We start from the raw sequence: 27,910 nt of genomic DNA, 5'->3' as shown, positions 1-27,910 counted from the left end.
TTTAGTAGCAAATCAATTTAAACCTGGACGACGGCCAAAGAGATTTTTCCGTCTTTCCCTGGAGCAATTACAGCACACAGACGAGTACTGAAACAAGAAAATCACACAGAAGGTGAATTTAGTCATCCAACAACGTAAAGTAAGTTAAAATGGTATAGGTCTACCGTTTGGCAGAATGCAGAAGAATCCGTTTTTCAAAGGATTAACAGGCAGTACATTTCTGGACATGAATCAGTTTTACAGGAGAAGAAAACAGAAAACCCAAACAAACACAGGAATAAAACGGCTCAGTTATTACCTTGACTGAAAAGCGTGAGATAAGTTTCCTCACTCCATGCAGAGATACTTCATTGAAGTTTATGACTTAAAGAACATGGGACATTCCTGTTGCTAACAGTACAGCATTTATCAGAGAAAGCACTGGCGGATCTAATCAGCATCATCTTACACACGCCCATCTAAATTAGAATGAAGTTTTGACAGAAAGTCAGCAGTTAAGAGTTACAGCAGAAAACCCTAAGATCACCAGCATGAGTATCCACAGAAAATGCATAAAACACGTCTATTTTAAGCAAGCTTTGCTTGTTTACACCTCTAAAGCCTTCCACAGAACAAATCACACAGTACTGCTCTATCAACTTGACACAGCCAGAGTAGGTCACCACGTACTTGGTTAGCTCTAACGGTTTCTCTGGCAATACACAAACCAAGTTAACAATTTTTCCCTTCTGAAAGCTCTCATCTGCAAGGACTCCTGTCTTCACTTCTCCCCAGCTATTTTTCCACTAACATTGACAAGAGGAGGTGCTTACTGACAAGCACGACCGTGACAATCAATACCAGAGAGCTCCTTCTCAAGTGACACATCTGCCACTACTAAGGTATTAAAATATCTGCAGAAAATGAACTCTTGAATAAAGATCAGACAACAAGCCAAAACAATGCTTTTAACAAATTACTACCTCTTCTTTAGGTATTTTGATGAACAAGGCCATACACAATGACGCAGTAATCATCACTGACTTCTTGCTGAGCTTGGATAACCAGACTTCTGTTTTCTAGAGATGTTTATCTTGCCTGTAGTTTTCCAGAAAGGTTTCTCTTCCTCCTGGCAATGACTTAAGCTCACCAGATCTAACGAATTAAAAACACTGGTTTCAAAATGAAATGGAAGGAACTGCAAAAGCCTCGGCTGCCATAAAAAGTAGTTGCTCATCTTCATCTGCATGAATGAGGTGGATTTTTTTAAGCTAAGTTTTGTTTATCTATATAAACCTCCAAACAGTCCACATTCAGATTATTAACACAGTATTGCAAGAAATTAGAATATGGGTAAAACCTCTTGTGATTAAACAGGGGTGCAAAATTTTCTACACCCTACAAACTGGAAGGGTACTCAAACTGGTAAGCTACCATTCCAAGGGGAAACACCAGTACCTTTTTTCTCTCCTCGGTTATATTTTTCAGTAAAAGGTTTCTGAATGTTCTTATAGCTGTGGGTACTGCAGTTCTCGTGATCTGACAAAGTATCCCAAATGGGATCACTCGCCTCAGAGAACATAAGCAGATGAGATTCATTTGCAACGCTCAAATGAGCCATCATCTACGCAATGAGCTTCATGATAGGCATGCAGAAGCAGATCCTAGCGCCCTCGAAACTTCACTGGGTTTCTCCTTTCCCACGTGAACTAGCTCTTCCCTTCACTGGAAGGGGCATTCCACTTCAGCATCTGGCAGAAGCTATATCCAAGTAAGGCAAAAGTTGCATAAGGCAGGCATGAGACCAACTATTATCAAGTCATTTATCAGTATGAAGGATAAACATTTGCAAAGTCCTTCATCCTCTAAATCAGCATTCCTGTTTAACAGGTATTACTACCTGTCCATCAAAAAGAAAGAGAAGTCTGTAAAATTGTTTAGGAGATGCACGTCTCCAACAGCAATACAGTTTGACATGCACCAGATTCCAAGGAAAGGCTTAAAGCATTATTAAATATCACTACACTTGTGATAATACCATGGTACCTTTTTGCAGTGAGAAGTGGAGGTGAGGCAAAAAGACCTGCCTTCAGAGGAATGTTTTGAGCGCTTCTGAGGCAGACTTGCTGTGTTTTCACCTGGTACCAATATTCTGTCCAATTCCTAAAACATATGGTATTTCCACGAGATCTGACTGGACATCTGAACCAGTGCATCAAGCTGTATACCCCCAAGATTTTGGTGACTTTTAGATCTTCACTAGAACTACAATACGGCAACGGAGAAGTAAGAAGTTTGCCCTGTAAATCAGAATCATTTATTCCTTAGTGGTAAGTTATAGAAGTAAACCTATTCTCAGCAGTTTAGAAATGCCATTTTGAGCACACACACTACATAGTGGAAATGGTATTTACAGCTCCTAAACAGCCCAACTCCTGCTCTTGATTTAACACTAGGAATTCCTTATTAATCTAGTATTTCTCTTAACCGTGGTTAAGGTCAAGAACTCAATTACTGAAGGTTTTAAAGGGCTTAACGTTCTCAGAAATTGCCCTGCCAGCAATGGAACAAGTTACATTAGTTTCCAACTGATTTGTATTCTACAGACTCCACCCCCCATCTGATAACCCCAGCTTCTCCCTGCTTGCCTGTGCTGCCCCTTCCCTCAACACAACCAACAAGCAATGACGAGTCCTGAACTAGTGTAGGTTAATTGGCACACGTTTGACTGGTCAGCCACTAACAACCATCTTCCTTCAATTAAGACCACAAGTTTGAACTGCTGCTTTCATAATTACACTAACTTATGTTATTCTTCAGCTTCTAATTTTGCCAACGAAAGTTCAAAAGGGATTACGAATAGAAGCAGGGGACAGCACAGGCCTCACTTCCCACGCCAACCTGGTTAAGGACAGAACAGTCATACTCGCCAGTTGGTACCTCTCTATCTTCTTTCTCTAAAGAACTGAACATTTTAGCCCGAAACTCTCCTTGCTCTCCACAGTCAGTGATCCCCAACTAAATTTCAGTTTCTTTTCTTAAATTAGTATTTGCATTTACATAGTTAGCTGACATATTCCTCCTATATATAAACTATGCCAAAGCAAAGCAAGCAAGCTGCACAAGGTTCACAGACGTTATCTACAAACACCTGTATGCTGCATGGTGCTTTCTGTGCAACATGTATTATACATGCAGAATTTTTGAAATAAAACTGCAGTGAACTTGGCTTGTAAGATGTCTGTGTATGCAAACTCGCTGAAGTAAAAGGAGGACAAAGTAAATACAAGATTCCTCTAATACTAAACCTGCGGACGCCGCCCACAGATACAGAATCTGAACTCAAAAACATATCTAGATAAGCCTGTCTTTCTGTGAGGTAGGTAAAACATACAAAAACTAAAATAAGATCTCTCTCAGCCAAACTAAGCTCAAGTATCCAACGCAGCAGATTTGTGGATGCCTGCATTGAGAGTACATGCAAAGAAATACGGAAAGGCAAGCTTATGTATAAATCCCAGTTGGGATTTACACTGCTCTAATGACACAAAAAAAAAAAAAAAAAGACTGCGAGCTCAACCTGAAAGCCATAGCAATCTGCTCATTTCTGCTGCTTCAGCGAGATGTAAATCAGAGATTTACATTCAGAGATATGTTCTACATATCTTCAAGTTATTAGTCACATCAAAAGTTAACATTCCGTTCCATTTCTGCACTAATACACACATTTGGAACAAAGAAATTCCTTTAGGAAAGCTGTTTTATGAGAGAGTTGCAGATTAAGCAACTAATCTACGGTACAAAAACAGATCATTTAGTTGTAAAGAATACATACAGGACTGCAAAACTTCCCAAACAGCTGTAGGTCCGAGAGAGTTACAGTTTTCAAAAGAAATCCAAACACCTTAGCATGCAATTGCACACCTTATAATGCACAATCCACCTTCTATCCTTCAAATTATTCAAAGCAGCAGCAGAGTAAGAAGCAGCCGCAAGCAGAAAGCCACTTCTTTTCACAGTATGCCTAACCAAGAAACTAGACCAGAGGGGAAAAAACAAACAAAAAGTATCCATCCACCCAACACCTGTCCTTTTCCTCCAGGTTTCTCTACACTCCAGTAAAACTCAGTCAGATATATTAATTAGCACTAAATTTTGAATCTCGGGCTCGCCATTTGGAAATAAAGCCTTCCCAAAAGGAATTAATTAGTCCCAGGGCAGTGAGGGTGGCCTTAAATGACGCGTGGGTAAAATGAGAACACAATCTCCACCCCACAATGAATGCATGAGTTCTCCCGTAACATCCATGTTACGACTTGCTCCATACCATTTAATTAGGAGACAGATCAATGAAAAATTAGTTCCGGTTCAGGATATAAAATAAACCTTAAACAAACTGGTTCCCTTTCTGTGCTTAAACCAGATCTAAGTCTAATATCTTTAGGGAGAAAAGTAAAAATGAGGCACCCCTTATATTTTTTTAATAAAACTAGAGATAGAACTACCCCCTCTTTTTCATAAGCCGAATTCAGTATTTACCAACTAATGTGTTTGGCAAGAACGCACATTACAGCCTGCATATTTTTTGTTGAGTCTGACCTTTCCTTTCCCCACCCCACCCCCACTCAAAAAACGAAAACAAAAGCCCTATCAATAAAGCTTCAAAGCATGAATAAATTGAAAGAGACATAACTACTAACAGAGCATTGTCCCAGGAAAAAATAAATGTAGTATCACAAGGCTTCACCTCTAAACGAACTGGAGAATTTGTAGGCACTTGTGTCATTTTACATTGTAAATTACATTATAATTTTACATTTGAAGAGTCTTTCCTTAAGAACATACAGATGATGCATCATAATTAACTGTTAGATATGACATAGCAACAGCCACATGCCTTTGTTTCACTAGGATGCTAAAAACACATACAAGTTCTAAAAACCTCAATGCAAGAGGTTTGTAACCTCATTCAACTGACTACTGTCCAGAGGGACAGTACTGAGAGGGAGATGGGCAGCACTGCCGCCTCATCCCACTAATACACGATGGATGTGTTGCACGGCTTAGAGGAAATGAGAAGGTCAATATGGGCTAGGTAGCTGTCCCACCTTCTCCATAAATCCATACTAGAACAGCCACACATTCCAAAAACAAACGCTCCCCCTCCAACTCAACATTTGTGTTTTACAGCTAAATTATGAACAGTATAAGAGATCTGCAAGGGTATTTAACCAACTCAGCATTAACCATTTAAAGTCTACAACTTTGGCAATATTGAAAAACATTGCCTTTACCACTCACTTCATATGCACCTCTAAAAGGTTTAAATAACAGCATACTAGCTACATAGTTAACGGAGCAAGCTCCAAAACATCAGCAGACGTGCATACTGTACCTTAGGGCATTGCACAAATCACTGAAAACAGATTTGCTGGTGCTACCAATTGGCCCCCTAAGTAAGGATGCCTAACAATTTCCAAATTGACTGTAATTTCCGTTTCTTTATAGCACTCAAATGAACCATTCAGATTGCAGTTGTTTGTTATGCAGACCAGCTTTCCTGGAAATACTCGTCTGAAATCCAGTAGAAGTTAGAGTTTCTGCTGTAGTTTAGAGTTAAGAATTAATTAACAGCCAAGTTTCAAGAGTACACAGTTTATATGGCAAAGCTATAGACATATATAGAGAGAATACTGAAGAGCTGCCTATTCAGTCATCGGCATCCCATACTCTGAACAAAGTAGAGGTTCTTGGGAAAAACACATGGTAGGTAACGCAACTAAAGCTATCATAATACGTATCACAAAAAGTGCAGTTGCACAATCCTAATATTTCCTGAGGGAATAACCCGGGAACATCAGTGTTTTAGAAAATTTTCACGCAAGATTCTTTTGTTGGTTTTGTAAAGAGTAGAATTATGCCAAAAATCAGGAAAAATATTTGAAAACAAAATTGGGTTTTAAATACCTTCACTAAAAATAAACACACCACACCCTCTGAAGTGTTTCAGTTCCCATTAAAATCCAAACAAAATTACTTTCAAAGGAAACTACACTGCACAAATCCATAACGATAACTGAATAACTGAAATATGGAATGCATCCTTAAATTCTACATATTTCTAAGTGCCCGGTGCAAGATACTTCCCAGATACACAAGCCAGAGGAAGACAAAAAGGATCAGTTCCATCTTCCCCACCACTGAAGCAGGAGTAAAAAACGCTAAGAAGGACGTAATAATTTTATGAACCTGCTGCCTTGAATTTATGCACAAGAATGTTGGGATCTATTTCTGACCGGCAAGTAATCAATTTGGACATTTCTCTTCCTTTTTCTTTCTTTTAAAATGAACAGAGAGAAGTAGAAAAACATCCACACAAAGACATAACTCTCTAGCTGTTGCCCGCCACTCTGACACCTTTCAGCCTCCTGGCAGGTACGCTTTTCCAGCGAACATACTTTCAGCGAGTTTTTGGGTCCTCTAGCCTCATATTAACAGCTCTCCAAGGGGCTGTCACTTCTTATCATTTTCCGTTGCTGTTCTCAGAATCCTGAGGGAAGGAGAATCCGTTCACTTCCCGTTTGCTGATGCTCAGGAAAGCTGCAACGATCACCGTAGACAGGAATGCAACTGTTTACAGGGAAGGGAGAGCGCGCAGAACTCCAGAGATTTCCACCTGAACAGCCTGCAGGTTCTGAAGTGGAATGAGGACAATGGATATGCAAAACATTCACTCATCACAGACTGACAAACAAGGGTAAGTTGGATCGGGAGCAGCAGTACTAAGTAAAAAAACACAGCACATATGATTTCCTAGGCAGCTGGAATGGCAGAACATAGGCTACGTAAATCTAGAAGCAGCAGCTTTCTTTCCTTTCCTTCCTTCTCCTTCCCTTCTTCTTTCCCCAAGACAGTTTCTCCCACAATCCCAGTTTCCTCTTAACAAGTCGCGTGAGGGTGGAAGGAATAGTTACTCCAATAAAATAGTTAGAAAAAGAGGTCTCCGTAACACAAGCTAATCTTCATACGTGTCTAAGGCTCATTATCACCCCCTCCCCTCAAAAAAAGGGGCAAAGCAATCTCAGAACAATCCACAAATGAAACTTCTCAAGGTACGAGCATCATTTAGATAAAGGATCTGATACATAAACTGAACTACTCAGCACATATAGCTGGCAGGAATAAAAGGTCATCTGGCTTTACAGTCTGTGCTAATCACTAAAATTACCATGTAAGACCACTGCTGGTTTGGGTCTTTCCTAAGAAATGCTTATCTCTTCCCAAGAGCTCAGCAGTCGCCAAAATAGGTAGTCCTGCCCCTCCACCCCAACAGCCCCTCTTGGTAAACACCCATGACAACCTGTTTCAGAGACGGAAAATGACAGAACACAGCTCGTGTTCCTACAGAGCCGGTTTTCTGACAATTTCACACCATTAACCAGTCCACAGGGAGCCAGACGCATAGCTGTGCTAGAAAGAGTGCAGAATTGGGGCAGAGAGCGGGCCACCCTTTTTGACAGCAGCTAGCAGTTAGCTGGCTTAGCTGCACCAAATTGCATTCTTAAATGCACCACACAAGTACAGCTTTTGGAAATAACATTACAAAAAAATAAAGACCTTCTCTGTTCTAAGCATAGACTAGTTTTCAGACTACTGGCTGCCTCACACATAACCATCTGAGCCTAAGTCCTGCATGTTTATTAGTCCTGCATCTGAGAAGTCCTGTATGTTTATTGCAAAACACAGAGGCTCAGCCCACCACTAAGATCAGTAATTCTAACACATCTGAGCTGACTTGTACTGCTTTCTAATGCGCTTCAGAAACACTCCTATTTCAAAAAAAAACTTTAAATTAGTTTTGGAATAATATAAAAGATCATTATCAATGTAGACACTGGGCTCCAGAAAGATGGAGCAGGAAGATTTTTTTTCCTTCAAAGAGATGAAAGCTTTCTCTTCATGTTGTTCATTTCTCCCCATTTGGTATTTCTTGTTCTAAAACCAGTTACCTTTTGGTTAGCCTCTCCATTACCTGTTCCATTACCACAAGCACTCCTGTTCTACCTTTGTTTAGAAGATGGGTGCCAGATCTTATCCTTTTTTCCTCCCCAGCTACATCAGATGGTCTAACAAAAGGTCACCAGTCCCTTCAAATCTGGCTTTGCTCACATCCTTAAACGAAGATGGATACAGCAGCACTAGACTTACAAAGTGGCGTGCACTGCAATGTCTGTTTAAACAACCCCCTTCACAGACAAAGCGGCGTTAAAAATACTTCTGACTTAATATATGCCAGCCAAAACCAAACAGAAGGTGCATGTCAGTCGGCACCATAAAAGTGCACCCGCTAAAGAATACCTCGTGCGCAAAAAAAAAAAGAAAAAAAAAAGAAAAAAGAAGAGCTCACAAATAACGGCGTTAAAACGAAACCTTACATCCTTTGCCGAGGCATGAGCAACGCTACCGCCTTCCCCCCGGGGTGCTTTCAGGAGCATCTCCGGGCGGTCTCAGGGCTCCTTCTTCCCACCCCACCACCCCCTCTGCGCTCAAAGCGAGCGCTCCCCGCAGGGACGGAGCTCCGCCAGCGTCCCCCCCCCACGCGAGACCGCGGCCACGACTTCCCCCGCCCACCGAGGTTCATACGTGGCACCAACCTCTCCCCCCCCACACACACACACTTTCCTTTCGCCCAAAACCGGGAGGCGGAACTTCACAGTCGCCCCTCTGCGACCTGCGGGGGGGGGGGGGGGAACCGTTGCCAGGCGCCCGCGCGCGCGGGAAGGTTCCAGACCGCGGCCACAAACGGCGGGAAAACGCGTCCCCGGCCTCTCCCCTCAGAGAAACGGCCACTGCGACACGCGCGATTAAAACGACGCTTCGCCACCGAGCACCCCGAAAAGCCGCGCGAGGGCAGCCCTGGCCGCGCTTACGCAACGCTACAAAACGCCACGAGGGGGGGGAATTAAGTTAATAATATCGGGACGCCGGGGAAGCCCACTCGTGGAGGGGGGGTGGGGGGCACGCTCCCAAGGCGGGGGAAGGCGAGGCCGGCGGCGGCACCTGGCCGGTACTGACCGCCGGGAGGGGCGCCGCCGCCCCGCGCTCTCGCCGTCCGTCTCGGTGTCCTCGCTGGAGCCGCCGCTGCTGCTGCCGGTGGCGTCGGAGTCGCAGGCGCCCTGCGTGGCGCGGAGGCGGGCGGTGGCGCTGGTCGCCAAGAGCCGCAGGTCGGGCGCCAAGGCCGGGGACAAGCCGCCGCCGCGGCCCGCCCGCCTCACGTAACGCGCCAGCCCGGCCAACTGGTGCCGGACGTGCCGTTCCACCTGCCGCGCTTGCAGCGCCCGCAGCCGCCGGCACAGGCGCCGCGCCCGGCTCCACAGCGCGGCCTGGCGGCCCCGCGCCGCCGCCGCCGCCCGCGCGATCGGCAGCTCGGCAGGCGGCGGGCGCGGCGCGGGGGTCATGGCCGCCGCCGCCGCCTCCCCTCAGGGAAGGCCGCCGCGCGCGCCCGGCCCGGCCAACGCCCGCCCCTCTCGCGCCGCCGCGCAAGCGCGGACCCGCCCCGGAACCTCCCCGCCGGCCGGTACCGGCCGCCGATTGGTCCTTTCTACCGTCAACGCTGCCGCCGGTTGGCTCGCGGCGCTCGCGCTTTCTGGGGAACGGGAGCTCGCGCGCTCCTCCACCAATCAGAACGGGTCAATACTGCCCGCACGTGCTGGCGAGGGAAGGAGCGAGGAGGGAAAGCGGGCTGACGAGCCAATCACGACCGTTAGCCCGCCCCCCGACTCTATGAAAGGCAACGGGGGTGGGGGGGGGGAGGGAAGAGAGAGAAGAGAAGGGGCTGCTCTCTGTGAGGAGGGGCCGCCATCTTGTCTAGGCGCCGGGGCGGCCGTTTCTCGAGCACTGAACGGGGCCGGGGCGACGCTCCGCTGCGGTCCGTGACCGCCACCGCGCACCGCCGACCCCGGTGCGCGGCCTGGGCCTGGCTGCGCACCGGCACGGCGCGTCCCCCAGCACAGCGAATCAAAGCCCCTGTCCTCTCCACCCGCTGGAAGGCCCCTTTCCGCTGTTTAGCCGTTCCTCCGCTCTCGACTCTTTTCTTTACTAATCCAATTTAAAAGCCTGTCAGCCCGCGATTAATCCAGCCCAAGAAAGGAAAAATCGAGGCTCAGCCAACTCCCTGAGGGCTTTCCGTCTTGTCTGGGCACGTGGAAAAGAGGCACTCCGTACTTGCAGTCTGTAACCACCATTCGAGAAGATTGCGATCACAATAGCATGCAGCCAGGTCTTCAAAGCAGCTAACTAGCTAAATCAAGATCTCTTGGTACAGGAACTCTCGGTATAACTAATTGAGAATAGCGGGTACAATGGGAATATTCAGCTCAGGAGCTTTAAGCAAAAAAAAAAAAAAAAAAGCTTATATTGTAACTCTTTACGTGACCTGGATCTGACAAATCTTCTGTCAAACCTGTCAGGTAAAGCCTCAGTTAAGCATGTGAAGCGTTTGCTGAGGTCTTAGGGGAGGTTAGTGCAGTGACAGGACCATGACCACAGTCGGTGTCTCCAGTATCCGTCATGGTCCGCTGTCTTCTGCGGTCTCTTCTAGGTGACATCTTTCTGAATTACCGTTTTGCAGTTTCCTGTATAAACTAGGCAGAATACCAATTAAAAGAGTTAGCATGACTACTGGGGAAGAAGAATCCGTTCTTTAGAAAACAACAACTTAAAACCACATAACGGAGTTGGAGAGAGCAGCCGAATCATACAAACCACCAAAAGAAACGTTAGGACTGAAGAGGCAGTGTTTCCACACGTGCTCGTCAGAAGATGGGCGTTTTTACATTATTTCAAGAAGGGGCAGTAATACCTTTATTTGAAGTTCTACTGAAAATAGCTATTGTACTCTGAAGTGTTTTATTAGAGGTTTGTGGCAACCTTTCTTATTGATGTAGCAAATTGAAAACATGGTTTGTAAAAATGTTACTTAATATTTGATTAAATATTTTTGTCACAGTAACCAGCCAAAAGCAACATTTAAGAATTTAATGTTCACAGTTGTTTAATTTGGCCTTGCAAAACCTATTCCCAAAGGTTTATTTTATGGAACAGCTGCAGCTGAGGAGGTAGTGCCATTATTGGTCATATTTTCAGGCCCATGTAATTCAGAGAAAATTGTATCCTTTGTAACAAACACTAAACCACAAAAAGGTGCCTGAGGCAAGGCAAAAAAAAAAAAAAAAGAGAGAGGAAAAAGCAGATTTAAGGCCAAAAGGATAGTTTTTCCTGAGATCCTTAATGAGCCTGTCCACTGCCAAGGAACTAAGATTTTCTGTTTCCAATGCTAATGCTTAATTGGAAACTGGTTATAAAATTACAGTAAGATTCATTGGGTATTTTATAACTGTTTCATAAGGGGGGGGGGGGGGCCATGAGGGAATCCAGTAGTCATACATTATTTCTTGACTAGCAGGGACCTCAGCTCACGTAACTGCTTTAATACCCAAGAACTGTGCACATCCAGTCATGTCTTGTCATGAGAGCCATGAAGTGGTATTAGAAATGAAAGCATGGAGGTTATTATCAAAGTGAAAGACATGTTATCAACCAGTAATCCATCGTAAAAGCTTCCATTAGGGGCACATTTTATATTTTTCTAGCAGCTCGATTAAGTCCCAGAATTGTGAAACCAATTTAAAATGCAATTTATCCATTTGCTCCAGTACCTTCTTTTCTGACATCAAACAGCTTATCCAGATTACCAGAAGCTTTAAAAGGTACAGCGGAGAATTTTAACATCCTCTTTCCCAAAACAGGAGATCGGGAAATGATCTTTCTTATTTGCTCTATTGATTGCAGATGATGTATGATGCCAGACAGATTTTCCTTTTCGGGGGGTTTTGGGGACTTTTTTTCAGGTTTCCTACTTCTATGTTTAAAATACTTTTTAACAGCTTCAGTGATTTGTTCTTCAAATTTCACCTCAGAAGTTCTAATTTCTTATGCACTGCTTGTTAGCTTATGTTCCTTTCTGTTGGCTCCAATAGAAACTAGCCTTTCCAGTTAGGAAAGAATTCAGTCCGATTCAAATGACCTCTTGAGCCTTGCTATTTAGCTAGACTGCTTTACTTGCTTCTCTGCCTGTTCTTTGGCTGGTTATGCACGCTTTCTCACACTGTTTCCTCAACTCATCCCTGTGCGAACTTCAAGAATTTTATTTTGTGTTTGACTGTTTACTAAGTTACTGCAGTTTCCCTTTAAGATTCTACATCACTGTATCACTGTGGCAGGTTTTGGTAGCTTTCAAAGAACAAAAACAAAACAAAAAAAAAAGATTCCTGACTCTCTAGGAACAATTATAAGTGCAAAAATTGTATTAATGACAACTGACTTTTCAAGCTAATGCTCAGAGTAACTTTTCAAGTTAATCCTCAAAGCTTTTCCAAAAAAAAAAAAAGTATTAGTATTAGCCTTTTAGTACAGAAAAAGCTTAGGAAAGCTTGAATTAAAATGGAAATACTTTCCTCTATGGTACCATATTTTTCATTATTCTTTTGGTATTGTGTCAGATAATCTTCTATAAAATTACATTAACATGGTATTAGTTTCTTTGTCTTTAGGACTGCAACGAGAAAAAAAAAAGCCAAGTATGCCCACAGACAGAACTGTATGAGCAAGCCTGCAAGAAAGTGTAGCATAATGTAACTGGACTGTAAAGGTGTCAGATCCTAACAGAGTCCAAGAAGAGTATCAGCTACTCATTTAATTCACTGAATGAGAGCTGCGTCTGGGTAAAGGTTTTCCAGGAAAGGAAATTCAAATTAAAAAGCATGTTTTACCAGAACTACCAGAAGTCTTTGTTGCTTGTACTCACTGAAAACTGGAATAGCTTTCCATCTCCAAAAACAGAACCTTAGTGTTTTGGTTTATTTTTTTTTTAATAGTGCACTATTTCTATTATTTGTTAGGAACTTCATTTGGGAGAGAAACATATCAACCTGACTATTCTAATTTAAGGATGAGGAATGGGGATGTCTTTTTTTCCCTAAAGCAATACTGTCCCTCAGACGGTGCTGTCCACCTGTCATCTTCTCTAATAACTTTTAGAACTGCTGACTTATTTTAACTAAACTTGGCTCAGAAAATGCAGAGATGCCAAGTTCTTTTGTGGAAGAGAGTACCTTCAGCCCCCGAGCTGCGCGTGGTAGTATAAGCTCAAGCAGCCTGGACACAGCAATCCCATAGTGATTGCCACAGCTTCCACACCACTCGATGCCTGTTGTACAGCTGATGGTGAAGGGACATAGACAGAACAGAGGTTAACGGAGAGGGAGTTTAGGGGATGCAGCTGGTAACATACAAGAGTGTTTAGATGTCTAGGTAAAAAACTAAAGATATTAGAGCAAAGGACCATGCACTATTTTATAAGCTAACAAGGTGTGCTGTTTTTCCTTTTTAGGGGGTTTCCTTTTTAGGGTACAAGGGGCAGAAAGACACGTGCTGTAACAATTGTTACTGCAATTTGCTTTTAAGGAGGGGGCATTAGACAGGAAACTTTTTAGTTAGTTCTGCTGCACGTGGTAGTTGGTAAGGATTTTATTTTTTACATATATGACCCAATATAATCAAATATCCTTAAAAATAAAGTTTCTTACTCTAGCTCAGTAATACGTTTTTCGGAGCAGAAATAAATTATTAAGACAAAAAACACTTGAGAACAAAAAAAAAAAACAAATTATGAGTTGTGATTTTATCTTCATTTTACAGTTACAAGGAGTGATCAACTGCATTTAAATCTTGTCTAAAAACAGCCTTTGCAGCATCTGTTAAGTTACTTGTAAAAAAAACCCCAAAAACTACAAGATAACATTAATGAAAATACTGTCATCAGTAGGCAGTAAGTAGAGGACCATATATTACATGATCATGCTTTAGATGGCATGTCATATTCTTTACAAAGCCATTGTATTAAAGCATTTTCCATTTTGAGCCTGCTGAAACTAATTGCATGACTTAAGGTTACTTACCAAATGACTTTTGAATGATTATGCAGGCTTTTTAAGCTAAGCCTGTAATAATGGCATAAATTGTTCCCCTTCCCTGAACACTTTCTCTTCTTGTCCAGCCCATCTGTAAACACTACGGAGAGATGAAGATTGCCCATTAACCTTTCTGCCATCCTCCACAATCTACAGATTTAACTGGACTTTATGCTGTATCTTCTGAACAATGCTGAGGAGTACATCCCTCAAGAGTAAAAGTGCAATAATTAGAGATACCTATCATCTGCTACAGATGCAAGTTTTCCATATACTTTGTTACTTCCTCCCATCCCACATGTACCCTCCCATCTTACTAGTCTTATGGCTCTGCAAGCAGGCAGATACATTTTTGGGAAATTCCACTTTGACACATTCTTACTTTTGGGTGATTTCCTTTCCATCGCATTTTGCCACATCGTTTGTACAAGTACCACGAACAGAGCCAGGGCCTGCAGACCACAGTACAAAACTGAGAATTTTAGTAAGTTTAAATATATTCCAGGCATCTCGACACCTCCCTGGAAAGAAAGCTTCTAAGTAGCGGGAATATTTTAAAATGTCATTTCAGTCACCCAGAAACAAAGCTTTTCTTGGGACTAGTAGGCTGAAAAGTTTATTTTATAAATACACGGATGAGAGGAAAGAATGAACAGAAACAGCCAGAAAAACAAGCAAAGAGCTGTGCATGCAAGCTAGCTGTTGCTAAAACCTGTATCCAAGCCGTGTTGAGTTTATGGTGTTAATTACTACACAGAACTGAAGATATTACAATTTTCTATAATTTTAAGTCTACCTTTTTCATTTCTGCCTTATTACACAAGCTCATGTTACCACAGAATCAGCAATACGACAACAAATCAGCACATCCAGACTATATTTTCCTTCATCCGAGTCTTTATCAATAGCCCACTTCGCTAATAAATTAAGCTCCCTGCATCACACGTTTTCTACCAACCAAGAACACAGCTCACCATGGCACCGCTTTCAGCGTCTCGTAGAAAGCAAAGACACGTTTTGGCTCCTAAAACCCTGTGATCCAGAGAAGGGAGAACGTAACAAGCGCTTGCGCATCGCTGCCGTACCACGCTCCCACGGCAGCAAGAGGCAAGGAAGCGCCCCGGCAGACTCCCCACCGCCTGTGGGGTTATCACCCAGCATCTCTGGGCAGCGCCTGCCGCTGCACGCAAGCATCTAGCTAGGCGATGACTGCAAACCAGGGCGCCCACAGGGGACAGCCGCAGAGCCTCCCCTCGCTCGCGGTTACGGCCGCGGCCGGCAGGAGCAGCAGCGCCGGGCCTTGCGCGGCAGCCAAGGCCCGGCCCGGTTCCGTCACTAGCTCCAGAACCGCGGCCACCTCCTCCGCGGATAATTCAACCAACCCAAACAGTAAGAGGACGCTCGGATATCAGCAGCGAGAGTTTCTAGGTACGGAATAACCAACCTACAGGTCGGTTACGCACACGCCCGGCGCACGGCGCCGCCCTGCTACCACAGCGCCGCCGCCGCCCGTAATGGCGGCCGCAGCCTCCTCCCCCTCCCCCCCCGCCTCACACCCGCGCCGCCCATTGGCGCCAGCCGTTGCCACGGCGACCGGCCCCGCCCGCGCTCTTCCCGCATGGCCTCCGGCGCGCTTGTCCCCGGCTCGTGCGGAAGGCAGGGCAGAAGGGCGGGGGGAGGAGCGAGGGCGAGGTTTCACATCCGGGGGAGCGAGGCGGCGCGCGGAGCGGCGGCGGCGGCAGCGGGGGGGAGGGGAGAGGAGGGGCGTCGCCCCGGAAGCAGATCGCGGAGGCTCCTGGGAGTTGTAGTCCGAGCGGCGGCGGCGGCGGCGGCGGACCGGCGCCAGAGAGTTGTGAGGAGGTCGGTGGCGGCGGCGGCGGCGGAGCCGGGGCCGGGGCCGGGGCCGGCGGCCGCGCCGGGCGGGGGAGGCGCGGGCCGCGCGCGGCAGCGGCGAGGCGGCGGCGGCGGCGGCCCGCACCGCGAGGCCTGAGGCGGCCGCGGCCCTGAGGCCGGGCGGCGGGAGAAGGGGGAAGAAGCCGGGGGAGGATGGCTGCGAGCCGCCGCCAGCGGGGGCCGGGGCGGGGGAGGGCGGCGGGGCCGAGCGGCGCGGAGCCCCGCGGCGGCGGTGGCGGGGGAGGCGAGGCGGCCCGGGGCCGGGAGGGGGGGAAGCCCCGGCCCGCGGGGCGGCAGCGGCCGTGCGGGGCCTGCGCGGCCGCGCCGCCAGGGCGGCGGGAGATGCTCGGGCCGGCGGGGCGGGGAGCGGCGGGCTCTGCCCCGGGGGCCGCGGCGGGGGCCGGCCGGCCGGACCGGTGGCGCTGGCGGCCGGGCAGCCCCGGTTCCCGCGGCGGAGCTGCTGCCCGGCCAGCCCTTCCCGCAGTTTTGCGTCTCCTTCCTCTACTTTAAACTTGCCGTGTTGTTAGTACTGTCACTTTTGGGTTTTATTCCCACCCCCCCCCCCGCCTTCCCATCGCCTGTGACTCCGGGATGCCCGTTTAGCGGGTGCCCAGGAGCCAAAAGGGAAGTCCCGCTCCGGGTCCTTCCTCTAGGACTTTCTTGGTCGCCCTTTCCAGCTCGTCGGAGTTCAGCAACAGGAATCCTGCAGAATTAGGGCTGGTAAAGAGGGGACTTCTTTTAGAGGTCCGCGGCTCCTTTGGCCCGGATCGCAGAAAGCCAAACGGCTTGGCTTTGAATGCGTCCCCGTGTAGGTGATGGAGAGCCTTGAGGCTGGGCGATACGTAGTAAGACGGCACGGTTTCTCCTTTGTTCTCATGACAAACCACTTGGGGCCATACCTCTTCATACGCTGCTGGAAGATCACAGCTTTATTTCTTCTGAGTGCGCTAGACAATAACCAAACATTCTGTGATGTTCTCTGCATCTTCATGTAGTTTTTTCTTGGGGAAGTGTTTTTTCCTCATGCATGGGTGTAGATGTTTTCCAGTGGATCAAAGAAGCTCCAGAAAGACCTGATTCCTGGGCCTTTGAGACTTTCGTTCTTTGCCTTTGCAGCAATGGCACTAAGTCCATTGCCAACAAACTCTGAATGTCTCTCTTGCTGCCTGGGATTCCAGTACTTTGCCGAGTGTGAGGCATAGAAGTGCTCCGCATCTGGCCCGCATCATCCTGCCTGGTTGATTTTCATTCCAAATATGTCATCATCTCATTCATGATGAGAGTCCTGTGTCATCATACACCCGTTCTTCATGAATCCAATGTCCTGTAAGGTTCCACGTTTCTCTGCTGTCCTCAGGGCCCAACCAAATATATTATGAATCATCCAAAATCTCTCTCTTTCAATGTTTTTCATGTATTCTATTAATTTTGGTGAATGGTGAAGCAGCTGCTGTAACTGGACATCATCTTTGGTATCAGTGCCTTCAGCAATATCAACATCAAAAATTTGGGATTTCCACCAGGCTACTGGCTATGCTAAAACTGGTGATTTTTTGGCTCAAGATCTGCTGTGCTCAGAGATCTGGTGCTGAGTAGTCCAGTGATTATGCAGCAGGGCCTGATCTCTTGACGACCTTAGACCTGAGCATGTCTATCCAAGCTCTTCTCTCTGCTTTGATCATGCTCATACTGGGATGCTCCAGCTTGAAGTACTCTGGCTCTTCCCTTTGATTTGATAAGGGTCCCTCATCAGTGGGACAGGAGCAGCAAGATTCTGTTCGTTGACCTCACTCATGTTGTTTCATCCGTCTTTGTTCTTATTCTCTCCTTTCTCCTGCCCCACGCGGCCTGACTCCAGGCCTTCTAATCTAGGGGCTCTTTCCTACTATTGATTACACAGTGAGCGTCCCCATCTCCTTTGGGGATGTGTAGGCACTATTATGAATAATAACTTTGTTTTTTTGTGAATGACGTTGTCGGTCATTAATCTTGCGAGCTCATCTTTGGGTTTTTGTTTTTGTTTTTTTTCCCTTAGCCTTGAGCAGAAAAGGCTCCAGCCTTGAGCAGAAAAGGCTCCTTTCTTCAAATTTTAGTCTTGCATTTATTTTTCGACCTTCTGGGCTCAGTGCCCTTCTGGGCATCCCAGTTTAGGTGAGATGATCTTTGTTCTCTTTCCGCTAATTAGTGTTATGTAGGTAAACGTTGCCTGCTTATCTGCATGAATGGTACATTACTCCAGAAGGCTGTTGTAGACTAACTTCCCTGTACTCATGAGAATACACTTAGTCTACTTGCAAGCAAACAGCTTCCCAACTTTTGTCACACTTAACAGTTTGGGAGGAAGATGTTGCAGATACCTCTATGACTTAGATTTAAGAATACATTGCAATATTCCCTGTCGTACTACCATTTGTCTCTCTCCAACGACTTCAAAGTGTTCAAGGACTGATTCTTTTGTGTTAGAATAGTACTGAGCTCATACAGTTTAGCAGAAGCACTACTGGCTTTATGATGATGAGCAGGTTGTCCCGAGAGATTGTGGAGTCTCCATCCCTCGAGGTATTCAAAATCCAACTGGACAGGACCTGGGCTGCCTGCTGAAGTAGAGCCAGCTTGAGCAGGGGGCTGGACCACTTGATCTCCAGAGGTCCCTACCAATCTCATCCACTCTGTGGTCCAATTCGTGCTTGGACTGAGCTACGTGAAGGAGGCACACGACTGCTATCTGGTCCACTCTTTGCCCTTTGAATCTGTGTTGCTCTCTTAACTTAGCTCCACAGTTGAATGCTTCAGCCTCAAGAGTCTTGCTTCACTACCACAACAGAGCTCGCTAACTTTATGCAATGCAGGGAGTTATTGCTACAGCACGTATGGTTTTCATTTTTACACAAGTTGAATAACTGCATTTTTATTTATTTAATTATTGAAAAAGACAGAGTGGAAACTTGTTGCAAAAAACGGGTTTGTCTCTATATGCCTGCAGGGAACTGACTTGCTGAACAAGGTGTCGTTCCCATGCAGTTCTGTTCTGAAAGCGGTGCCCTTCTAGGTCCTGTTTGCTGTCACTGAAGTAAACAGTAATTTTGCCATTAGTTTCAGTGAAAGTAGAAGCGAATCATTTGGAAGCATAATGGTAGTAGGACGTCAATTTTATGCACTGCGGTAGCCATTCATATGGATAGTTCATATTAGTTTTGTCTAAACGGGGACCCTCACGACTGCCTCAAGCTTGTTATAAAATCCTTGTTACTCTATTATCAAGAATGCCTACAACGTAGTAAATATTTGGCCTGCCAGGTAAAGCACCCCAAAAGCAGGTTGATTGATTTTTGTATTTTTCTTATTTGAGTAAAAGCTATTTTTAAAAAAGAAATTAAAATAGAAAATTTAACTTCATTTCAGGAAAGAACACTTACCGGAGTATGTGCGTCTTTCTTCTCAGTTTGTTTTAAGGAAAGGGTGAATAATGACAGTGGTCTGCCTACATACGGCATTTTGACTTAAAAGGGTTAAAAAAACCCAGTATGCCTAAATCATTATCTTCATGGAGACAAAGGATTTCCAAAACCTACAAACTGCTCATTGAGCATATGCTTCCTGCCTTTGGATGTAGAGCAGCCAGTTATAATAGGTTAGTAAATAGTACCTGCAGGATTCAAATGAAACTTGGCAGGATATGAACACCCAAGCTGAAGTGTGATTGAGAGCTATCAGCTTTATCTGGTGCTAAAGACAGTTAGTTTCAGAAATACTAAATGCTTTAAACATCTCAAAGGAAATACTAATTCTAACTTCCTGTTTCTTTTTGCTACCTCTTGCTTTCCTAGGAATCAAAGCTTTTCGCTGTAATGGAGATGTTCTCGTTGGATTCCCTTAAAGGTAAGGACCTGAGAGAATCTTCAAATCAACTACTATTTTTTCTTTGTCCAGAGATTTAATGCTGTAGCAGCTTGATGCAGAAAACTGATTTGTGAGAAATAGCACTGTCTGTTTCTGTGCTGCATAAATGAGAGGTTTGTCCTACGACTGTCTTCATTTGTCAGACTTCCCTCTCAATGTATTAGAGACAAAAAGGAAGTGGATATAAATATGACTATACCTGCACTGGTGATAGCTATGTAACGTACAGTGCCAACTTCTATGTTTGTGAGACGTTTCTTATCTCCAAGGGGAACCCTGCATTCAAAATTTGCCCTTTAGGTATAAAGCTGTAGTTGTTACAATCGGTGTAATTCAATTCTGTCTTGGTTAGCCTCCCAGGTGAAAAAGTGTTACATGAAAGTATTGTTACATTGAGTACAAGAGAGAATTTCAGGGAAACAACCAAGTGCAGAAAGGGGAAAAGACTCGTCCTATCATCCAGTCTAACTTAACGACAAGGTAGATTTGCTCCCTATTGTTTAGCTTTAAGTAGTCTTCTGTAAGTTTTTCTTCTTTTCCTCCTTTTAATTTCATCCTCCCACACATAGCTATATCCTTTTGTACCACTTCAGTAAGTGCTTTCCCCTTAGTGTTTGCATACTTCAAATATTTGTCAACTGTTATCATGTCCTCTTTTCCTGTCATTGCTTTGCCAACATCTTTATTTAGAACTTCTTAGATTTTTTTAGTAAGTCCCTCCAGTCACTGGCCATTGGTATTTTGTTTTGTTTTTGTTTTTTGACATCCTTTTCTGAACTCTGTAACTTGGCCTTAAAATAAGGTGCCTCGAACTGAATGAAATATTCCAGATATGGCTGAGTCAGTGAGGGATCGCTACCTCCCTTCTTGGCAAAGTAACGCTTGTACTTCAGCGCTTGGGGAGCACAACAGTGCACCAGCCATTCTTGTAATGCTGCCATGCTAATAAAGCGAGTCACCAGGACTTGTGGGGACCGCATTTTAAAAAATGCAAAAAAAGCCGTCGTGCTTTGTATGTCCAGGGTGTCAATCATGTGTAGAGCAATCTTAGTTGGAAGCAAAAAGCCTCTGACCTGCCAATTAAAACGTGACCTGGATGGGAGCCTGGGAGAGTGCAGGCACTTTTCCTGTGAGGGCTAGTGGTTTGTCACAGCCAGACTGGGTTCGGGACTTTGGGTGCTGTACCACGTCTGCTTTGGGAGGAGAGGAAGTCTTTAAGCTACCGTAGCTTGTTAATAGGCTTCTGTGTAGCGCTGCTGCCTTTGCAAAGGCTTGGGTAAAAATGAGTGAACCACTGCTCACCGAAGTAAGCCTGAACTGGCAAAGCCTGGGAAAGTGGCCTTAAGCTATTATTTATATGCTGTTTAAGTCTCATCACTGCAAAATAAATATATTTGGATTAAAATTATGCCACCTGTGACTTCTGGAATTTTTTAATAAGTTGAGTCTTAACTATTTTTTTCTTTGATCATAAGATAATTTTTGTATGATTTATGGTGACAAACTGCTAGCCCTACTCATGTCTAACTTTGCATGCATCACCACGCTGACTTTCAGCATCTTCTCCCAGATTCCTCCTTCCCGTTGACTGTGTGTTTCCAAGAGTTTTCCAGAGATGTGTGCTCTATTTATCTCCTTTTGTTTGTTTTGCTTCTAATCGTTGTGCTCTACAGCCATGTTTTTCATCATCTTCAAGTTCTTGTTATCACTTCTGTTTCTTCACTGATGTTCACAACTTGAAACAGCTTAGTAGCTGTGAGTTGCACTGATGGACAGCTTTCTTACCTCCTCTCGGTCTTGAGAAAATGCTAAATAAACAAGTTACTGTATTGAGTTAAGTAGTTTCACAGTAGATTCATCTTTCCAGAAGTGCATATTGACATTTACCTAGTATCTCCAGCCACGCTTTCATTTTAGCCCTCTTTGAAGCTTTTGTTTACGAACCAATAGGGTTTTTTTTTTTTGAAAGTAAGAGTGCATGCAACATACAATCAAAGATTTACATACAATTGATTTCCTTAAATTGGCGACTTGTCTAGCAAGATTGTTTTTCTTTTTAGTGTAGTGGTGCTCTTAATATTTGTAATCAAAGCCTTTGTCAATTAAGTAGCAGAATAATTTTCACGTCTTTCTCAGAGACATGTCTACATTTGTCTTGTGGTTTTTCTGGTGCTGCTTGAAGATCTGTTTTTGAGTTAAAAAAAACTGTACGGAGACAAATCACTAGCTTATTCACAGAGGTTCTAACAAGCGTGTATAGTGAAAAAGCAAATGATATTTGTGCAGTAAGATTTTTTTCACGTGTTTGTGCATGTGTTTGCTTCCAAAGATTTTTTGCCTATGTAGGGTTTTGTTTGCTAACTTTTCACTTCTCAAAGCTCTTCTTGTGGAATAGAGGCTTCACAGAACTTACCTAATTATGCCAGTTAATCTTTTTGTGGTTTATTGGAGACTTCTCTTTCTGATATTTAAAAAAAAATCTTACTCTTTCATCATGATGTTTAAGCAACCGTTCATGTAAAATTTTGGCTTACACACAAGCTATTCACTGAATAATAGGTTATTTAACATAACAATCACGTCCTCACAGCTTAATGCTAGTCTGAGGCGTGCGTTGTTAGTATATTTTAATTGCTTAAAAATAGTTGATTTTTTTTTTAATAACATTTCCCTGTAGTGTTTGAAATTCACTCCAGCACTGAGAACTTTGCTCGAGACATCTAGTCATTCACATAGAAGGAAAGAACAGGAGTCTATTTTAAGTAAGGGGGAAATGTGTAAAAAGGCAAAACAGTGTCTAGCAGTGTAAATTATTTTAAAATTATTGGTGTTTATCTCAAATACGCTGCGAATGGACTTTATGGTTTGTTACAGATACGCTTGAATGCAAAATGTAGTCCGTGTGCGTCTAGGGGGTTGAATGTGTAGTTGAGAACGAATAAGAAACCCTTCACGACTTTCAGGTTCCAGGTGGTTTCTGAATTTCCCGTTGCTTTTGCAGTTGCTTACATTAAAACACCGAAAGGTTGCTTTGCCTGTAAACGTGCAAGACATTTATGTGCGCAGGAGTGAAGCTGAGGGTATCCAAGCGCTATGAAAAGCATAGTAAAAATTGCATCTGCATTTTTCCCTCTGATTAGCGAAGGTTAGTAACGATGGTACAAACAAAATCCGTATCTGGAGGAATGGCCCGTGGCTTCTGTTTGCGGTTTCAGCACCAGGTTGCCCTGATTTCTGAGCCAGCGACTCACGGTCGCGGTAAAGTTTGAGCGCGTACGAAGACCTCCCCTTTCACAGGCCTCCACGAGTCCTGCAAGATACCCATCCTTTGAGACCGTCTAGATGTGCGTTGCCTGAACTATCTGGTGTTTGGGCAAAGGCTTGCGTTTGCTGTACTGCTTCCCTTTGCAACGCGCCCGCCGGAGAGGGAGGAAAACCGCCTTCCTCGGGGTGGGACGGCGGGATGAGGCGAGCGCGGCCGCCGGGAGGAAGAGGAAGAAAAGGCCCTTCTGCCGGGGTAGCCGTGGTGCTCCGCCAGCCTGGCCGGAGAGGCGGCAGAGGAGCCTCCTCGGAGGTCCGGGGCCCCCAGAAAGCGATTTCTCCCCCCCCCTCTTCATCCTCCTCTTCCCTCTCCTTCCTCCTCCATCTCTTCCTCCTCCTCCTCCTTCTCGGTGCTGTCTCACAGCCCCCCCCCGGGTGCGGGATGGGGGTTTGGGCCGTGCCGCCCCGGTGCCCGCCTCCGGCCGTGCCCAAACTCCCCCAAAATTACCGTGACGCCCCCCCCTCCCCCCCGCCTCCCTGCCTTCCCCCCGGTGGGGACGGGGGGGGGGGGGGCCCCGCCGCGCCGGTCCTCCGCGCCGGTCCTCCGCGCCTGCCGCGCGCTGGGGGGCGCTGTGGCGCGCGGCGGCGTGGGCGGCTCCTTCTTGCCGGCGCCCCGCCCGGCCGCGTCGTTGTCGTCGGCGCCCCTGCCCGAAGCCGGCGCCGGGCAGTGCCGCAAGATGGCGGCGCTGGGGCTGCTGCTGCAGGCGGCCGCGGCCTGCGGCTCGTCGGCGCCGCTGCGCCTCTGCCGCCGCTACCGGGCGGCGCCGGAGGCGCGCGGCCTCTGCACCCGGTTGCCGGAGTGCGCCGACGAGGCGCGGCCGGAGGAGCCGGGCGCCGAAGAGGAGGAGGAGGAGGGCGCCATGGTGAAGGGTGAGCCGGGGGAGGGGGGAAGCGGCGGCGGCGGCGGCGGCGGCGGGGCCGGTGCTGCGCTCGGCGGGCCGCGCACGCAGCGGAAGGGAGGAGCGAGCCCCGCTGCCGGCGGCTGGGAGGAGGCGGCGTGTGCGCGCCGCACGGCCCTTCCCCGCCCCCCCCTCCCCTCCCCTCCGCGCCTGGCAGCCGCCGCCACCGGCCTCTTCGCGCTGCGGCCGGGCCGGGCCGGGCAGCGCCGCCGCCGCCGCCTCGAGCGGGCGCCGGGATGCGCGGCAAGGGAGAGGAGCCGGCCGGCTCCGCCGCCGCAGGTAAAAGGGCCGCCGCGGGCCTGTGCGGCGGCGGCGCTTTGTTGCCGGGAGCGCGGGGTCCCCCCGGTAACGGGCGCTCGGGGGCCCTCGGCCTCAAGGTCGCGGCCGTGCGGCCGGAGCCCTCGCCGCGCGTGGCCGGGAGCGACAGCGGAGACCCCGCCCCAAAGGCTGCGCGGTGGAGCGAGGCCGGCGGAGCCCGGTTCCGCCCGCTCCGGGAGCGGGACGGGGGCAGCTCGTCGCCTGGCTTGATCGCCTTCTGCGGGCGGGGGGGGATCGGGGCTGGCCTTTGAGCAGGTAGCCCGGCTGCCCCGGTCGAGCGCAAACGTGGAAAGCTTTTGTTAACGTAGCTTCTCCTACTCGTGCGTCTGGTGGAGGATGGTCTCGCGGGGCATGAGCCCTTCAGCTGCGCGGGGAGAGGCGCGGAGTCTAGGCATCGGAAGGGGGAACGCGTTCCTGCTGTCCAAAAGGAGCCGTTGCGACTTTTTTAAAAGGAAGCAGCTGAAAACGTGCTTTGGTTTTGCCTTCTGATGCTTGCCTTCGCCTCGCCTCTGAGGCGTGAAGAGCGCACCTGGTTTAGAAGGCTATGCCTGGTTTTGCGCTGGTGCTTCCTGGTTCTGGGCTATGACTTACGCTACTACTTTTTTCCATTCTAAAATAGCTGGTTCTCGTGTAAGGTTGTTTTTTTTTTTTAATTTTCTCTCTATAGTTTCTGAATTCTTTGGGATTTGAGTTCCGTTTGCTTTCCAGAAGCCTTGCTGTCCTTTGCCTGTAGTTCAGAGTCACGTAGTCTTTGACTATTGTATTCATCACGTGCAGATGCAAATTCGCTTACTTTTAAGGTAAATGCTGATGCACACCAAATTACTGTTTAAAGAGCCGGTTCAGGTGGTGGCTAAGAAAGATAGTGAACTGATTTGTTTTCCTTTTTATACGTTGTTTCTCAGATAGCACTTTCTCTAACAGGCGTTTTCAGAGGGTGCTTGAGTACCTTATCTCCGGGCCTCAATTAACTTTTCTGCAGTACCTGTTTTCATTGGTGGATCTGGTCCAGCGGCTCACAGCGCGGTCTGGTGTTGCGGCTCTGCCGCGGTGGGTCGATGCGTTCTGTGACATCACCCGGAGCCCCGGCAGCCGCGTGAGGAACATGTGGGAGAGGCTGCTGGGATTGGCCTCGTCCCTCTGATTTCTGTACAGAGGATTGGCCATGCAAGGCTCTTCTGGTGAGAGTTCAGCAGTAGCGAAAGGTTCGTTTCAGGTTAGCGAGTAGAGCGTCCTCAGCGTCTCGTTGGAAGTCTGTTCTACCCGTCACTTGAACCTGTAGAGATCGTAAAAGTTACTTTAAGAACCTGTATACAAGGGCAAGTCCTGAGCCTTCAAGTTGTAAGCTGATGTCCTGTTAGCTAGCCTGTTTTGATCAGTTTTGTTACTGGCCTTGGATACCATTACAGATATGGAAAAATCAACTCTCATCTGAGGTTAGCCTAAAAAATTGCAGTGCTATATAGGTATTTACATCCAAGGCTTCCTGTCCATTGGGCTTGGTGGTAGGATTTTGGAGCAGAATCTATGATGAAGATAAGCTTCTCTGCCTCCTCTGTCACGTCTGTGGCACTTCTCACTTTGAGACTTGCATGAGCTTGACCTCTGTTTTGCTCTAAGGAATCTTTGTCCATGGGTGGTTAAATTTGCCCACCTGTAGAGTCACGGAAGAGTTTAGGTTGGAATGGACCTCTGGACAACATCTGGTCTAAGCCCCGGCTCAGAGCGGGGCCGGTCTGGATCGGGTTGATAGAGGCTATGTCCAGTCAAGCGTTGAATATCTGCAGGGACAAAGATCTGACATTAGTCATTCTGGTTCTCTGATGTGGTAATCTCGCTTGCTTTTGAAGAAGCCTTGTCAGTTTTACTGATTTTTTTTAAGTTCTTGTTTAGGCAAGAGCTGTGTGCTTTTTTACTAATATGCATACTTTGAAGGAGCCTTTATCAGAGTCCCTTGATGACATTTAAAAAAGGAAAAAAGTAATATTGTTTTGGTGTACTCCAAAATGAACTGCCAGGTGGACTGATTCTCTCTCTCTCTCTCTCTCTCTCTCTCTCTCTCTCTCTCTCTCTCTCTCTCTCTCCCCCTGCTTCCCTCCTCAGTAAAACGTGCCTAGGCTAACTCCTTATGAAATGTGCATTATGGAGCCACAAGGCTTTCCTTCTTGTGAATTTTTGAGGCATTAAGAGTATTCTTCTGAGATTGATTTATTACAGTGGGGACCTACATCTTGATGAGTTTTACGTTTAATAGCTTGTTGTGGTTGCTCGTTTGTTGCATCTCCAGGGAAGAGGATTTGAGGGAAGATAGGAGCTGCTGAGATCGATCTAATGCTCCTCTTTCTTCCTTATACAAAACTATAGGTCATTTTATTTGTTCTCTTTTTGGACCTGAGGATGTTTTTACTTGTCAGATTTTTGGGGGTTAATAGAAGGCTTCACCCTCCCCACCCGCCCCAGTCGTTTGGAATTATCATTGACTTTCACAATAAAGTTAAGCACTCACTGGCTTTGAAGAACAGAAATCAGTTAATTGGCTGGTTTTGATGACACCACCCTGAATTGTCTGCTGTCCAAGATAAGCTTTTAATATTCCTTCATGATCTTGGAGCTAAACGTAGAGATATCTTACAGTTCTGGCTTGATAGGGATTAGGGGTGAAAAACAGGTTTATTTCGTTTTGGGAATATTAGGTTATATTCACTCCCTCTGCAGGGCTGTAACTACCATTAATATAATTCCTACGCAAGCATCCATTCTCGATGGTCAGAGAGCTAAGACGCTCTTTGGGTGAAGATGCCAAGAAATCCAATCTGGCAGGAAAGGAAACATTCTGCAAATCCCGTTCTGCGATTTAGGATTGTTTCTTTAAAAATTACTAGTGAGGCATGGCTTCGTGCAAGATACGAGCCTTTCAGCTCTTGAATTCAGGATAAGAATGGACTGAGGGTAATCCATCAAGCCTTGGAGTTGCTGTTGATGCGTCAGATGCTGCTGCTGAATATGGCATTGTCGGCTGTGAAGAATACATTGTGTCTCGGCTGGTTATTCAGGGTCTGATCTACAAGCCAGAGCTGGGCTTTGTTATTCAGAGATCCTATTTTTCTTTGCTCTAGAATGGATTAAATATTTAGTCTCGACTGCAGAGTCGCCTTAGAATCTAAGAAATTGGCCCTGTCATTCAATAATTGCATTTTTGGGGGTGTTTAAAAAAGAACGTACTTCTTACCTCTGCCTGTTTCTTATCACTAAATTTCTCAGAGTATTGCTTTTGAAAGGAGAGGCAATTAAAGGCCGAATAGCACATGCTGCAGTCAGAGTTCTTTTTTATTTCTCATTTATTAAGTGAATTTAATAGGTCAGTTGGGAATTGTCTTACTACTCCTCCCTCCGTGCACCCCAGCAATGTGGGACGGAATAGAACTGTGGAGGGTGCCAAAATCTTAGTCACTTTTCCAGTTTTCTTGAACAGGTCAAAGTCTGCATATAGTGGTGCTTGCTGTATGAGTAGGTAGGTACGTCACGTTCACTGTGCAATTACTGAAAATTGGCATGTGGTTCTTTGTTAGG

General features: G+C 46.3%; 2 protein-coding genes across 5 annotated transcripts in view; one reads left to right on the top strand and one right to left on the bottom strand.

Annotated features, from left to right (window-relative positions):
• LOC104150103 (KAT8 regulatory NSL complex subunit 1-like) overlaps positions 1 to 9,437 on the bottom strand; it is a 42,230-nt gene extending 32,793 nt beyond the window's left edge. The window contains exon 1 of the mRNA XM_068934284.1: positions 9,055 to 9,437. Coding sequence (XP_068790385.1) covers positions 9,055 to 9,437 — 383 coding nt within the window. The remainder of the gene's footprint in view (positions 1 to 9,054) is intronic.
• Positions 9,438 to 15,771: 6,334 nt separating this feature from the next.
• DHX30 (DExH-box helicase 30) overlaps positions 15,772 to 27,910 on the top strand; it is a 35,320-nt gene continuing 23,181 nt past the window's right edge. For 2 of the 4 annotated variants that reach the window (XM_068933959.1, XM_068933957.1), the window contains exons 1-2: positions 15,772 to 15,869; positions 19,730 to 19,781. In XM_068933959.1, coding sequence (XP_068790060.1) covers positions 19,751 to 19,781 — 31 coding nt within the window. In that variant the 5' untranslated portion in view covers positions 15,772 to 15,869; positions 19,730 to 19,750. Of the gene's footprint in view, positions 15,870 to 19,729; positions 19,782 to 23,769; positions 23,994 to 27,910 lie in introns of those variants that run through there. The other 2 variants (XM_068933956.1, XM_068933955.1) reach the window with 2 other exon arrangements.

Source organism: Struthio camelus, chromosome 2, assembly GCF_040807025.1.
Source record: "Struthio camelus isolate bStrCam1 chromosome 2, bStrCam1.hap1, whole genome shotgun sequence".
NCBI classification, from domain to species: domain Eukaryota; kingdom Metazoa; phylum Chordata; class Aves; order Struthioniformes; family Struthionidae; genus Struthio; species Struthio camelus.
This window is presented reverse-complemented; position numbering and strand designations above follow the sequence as displayed.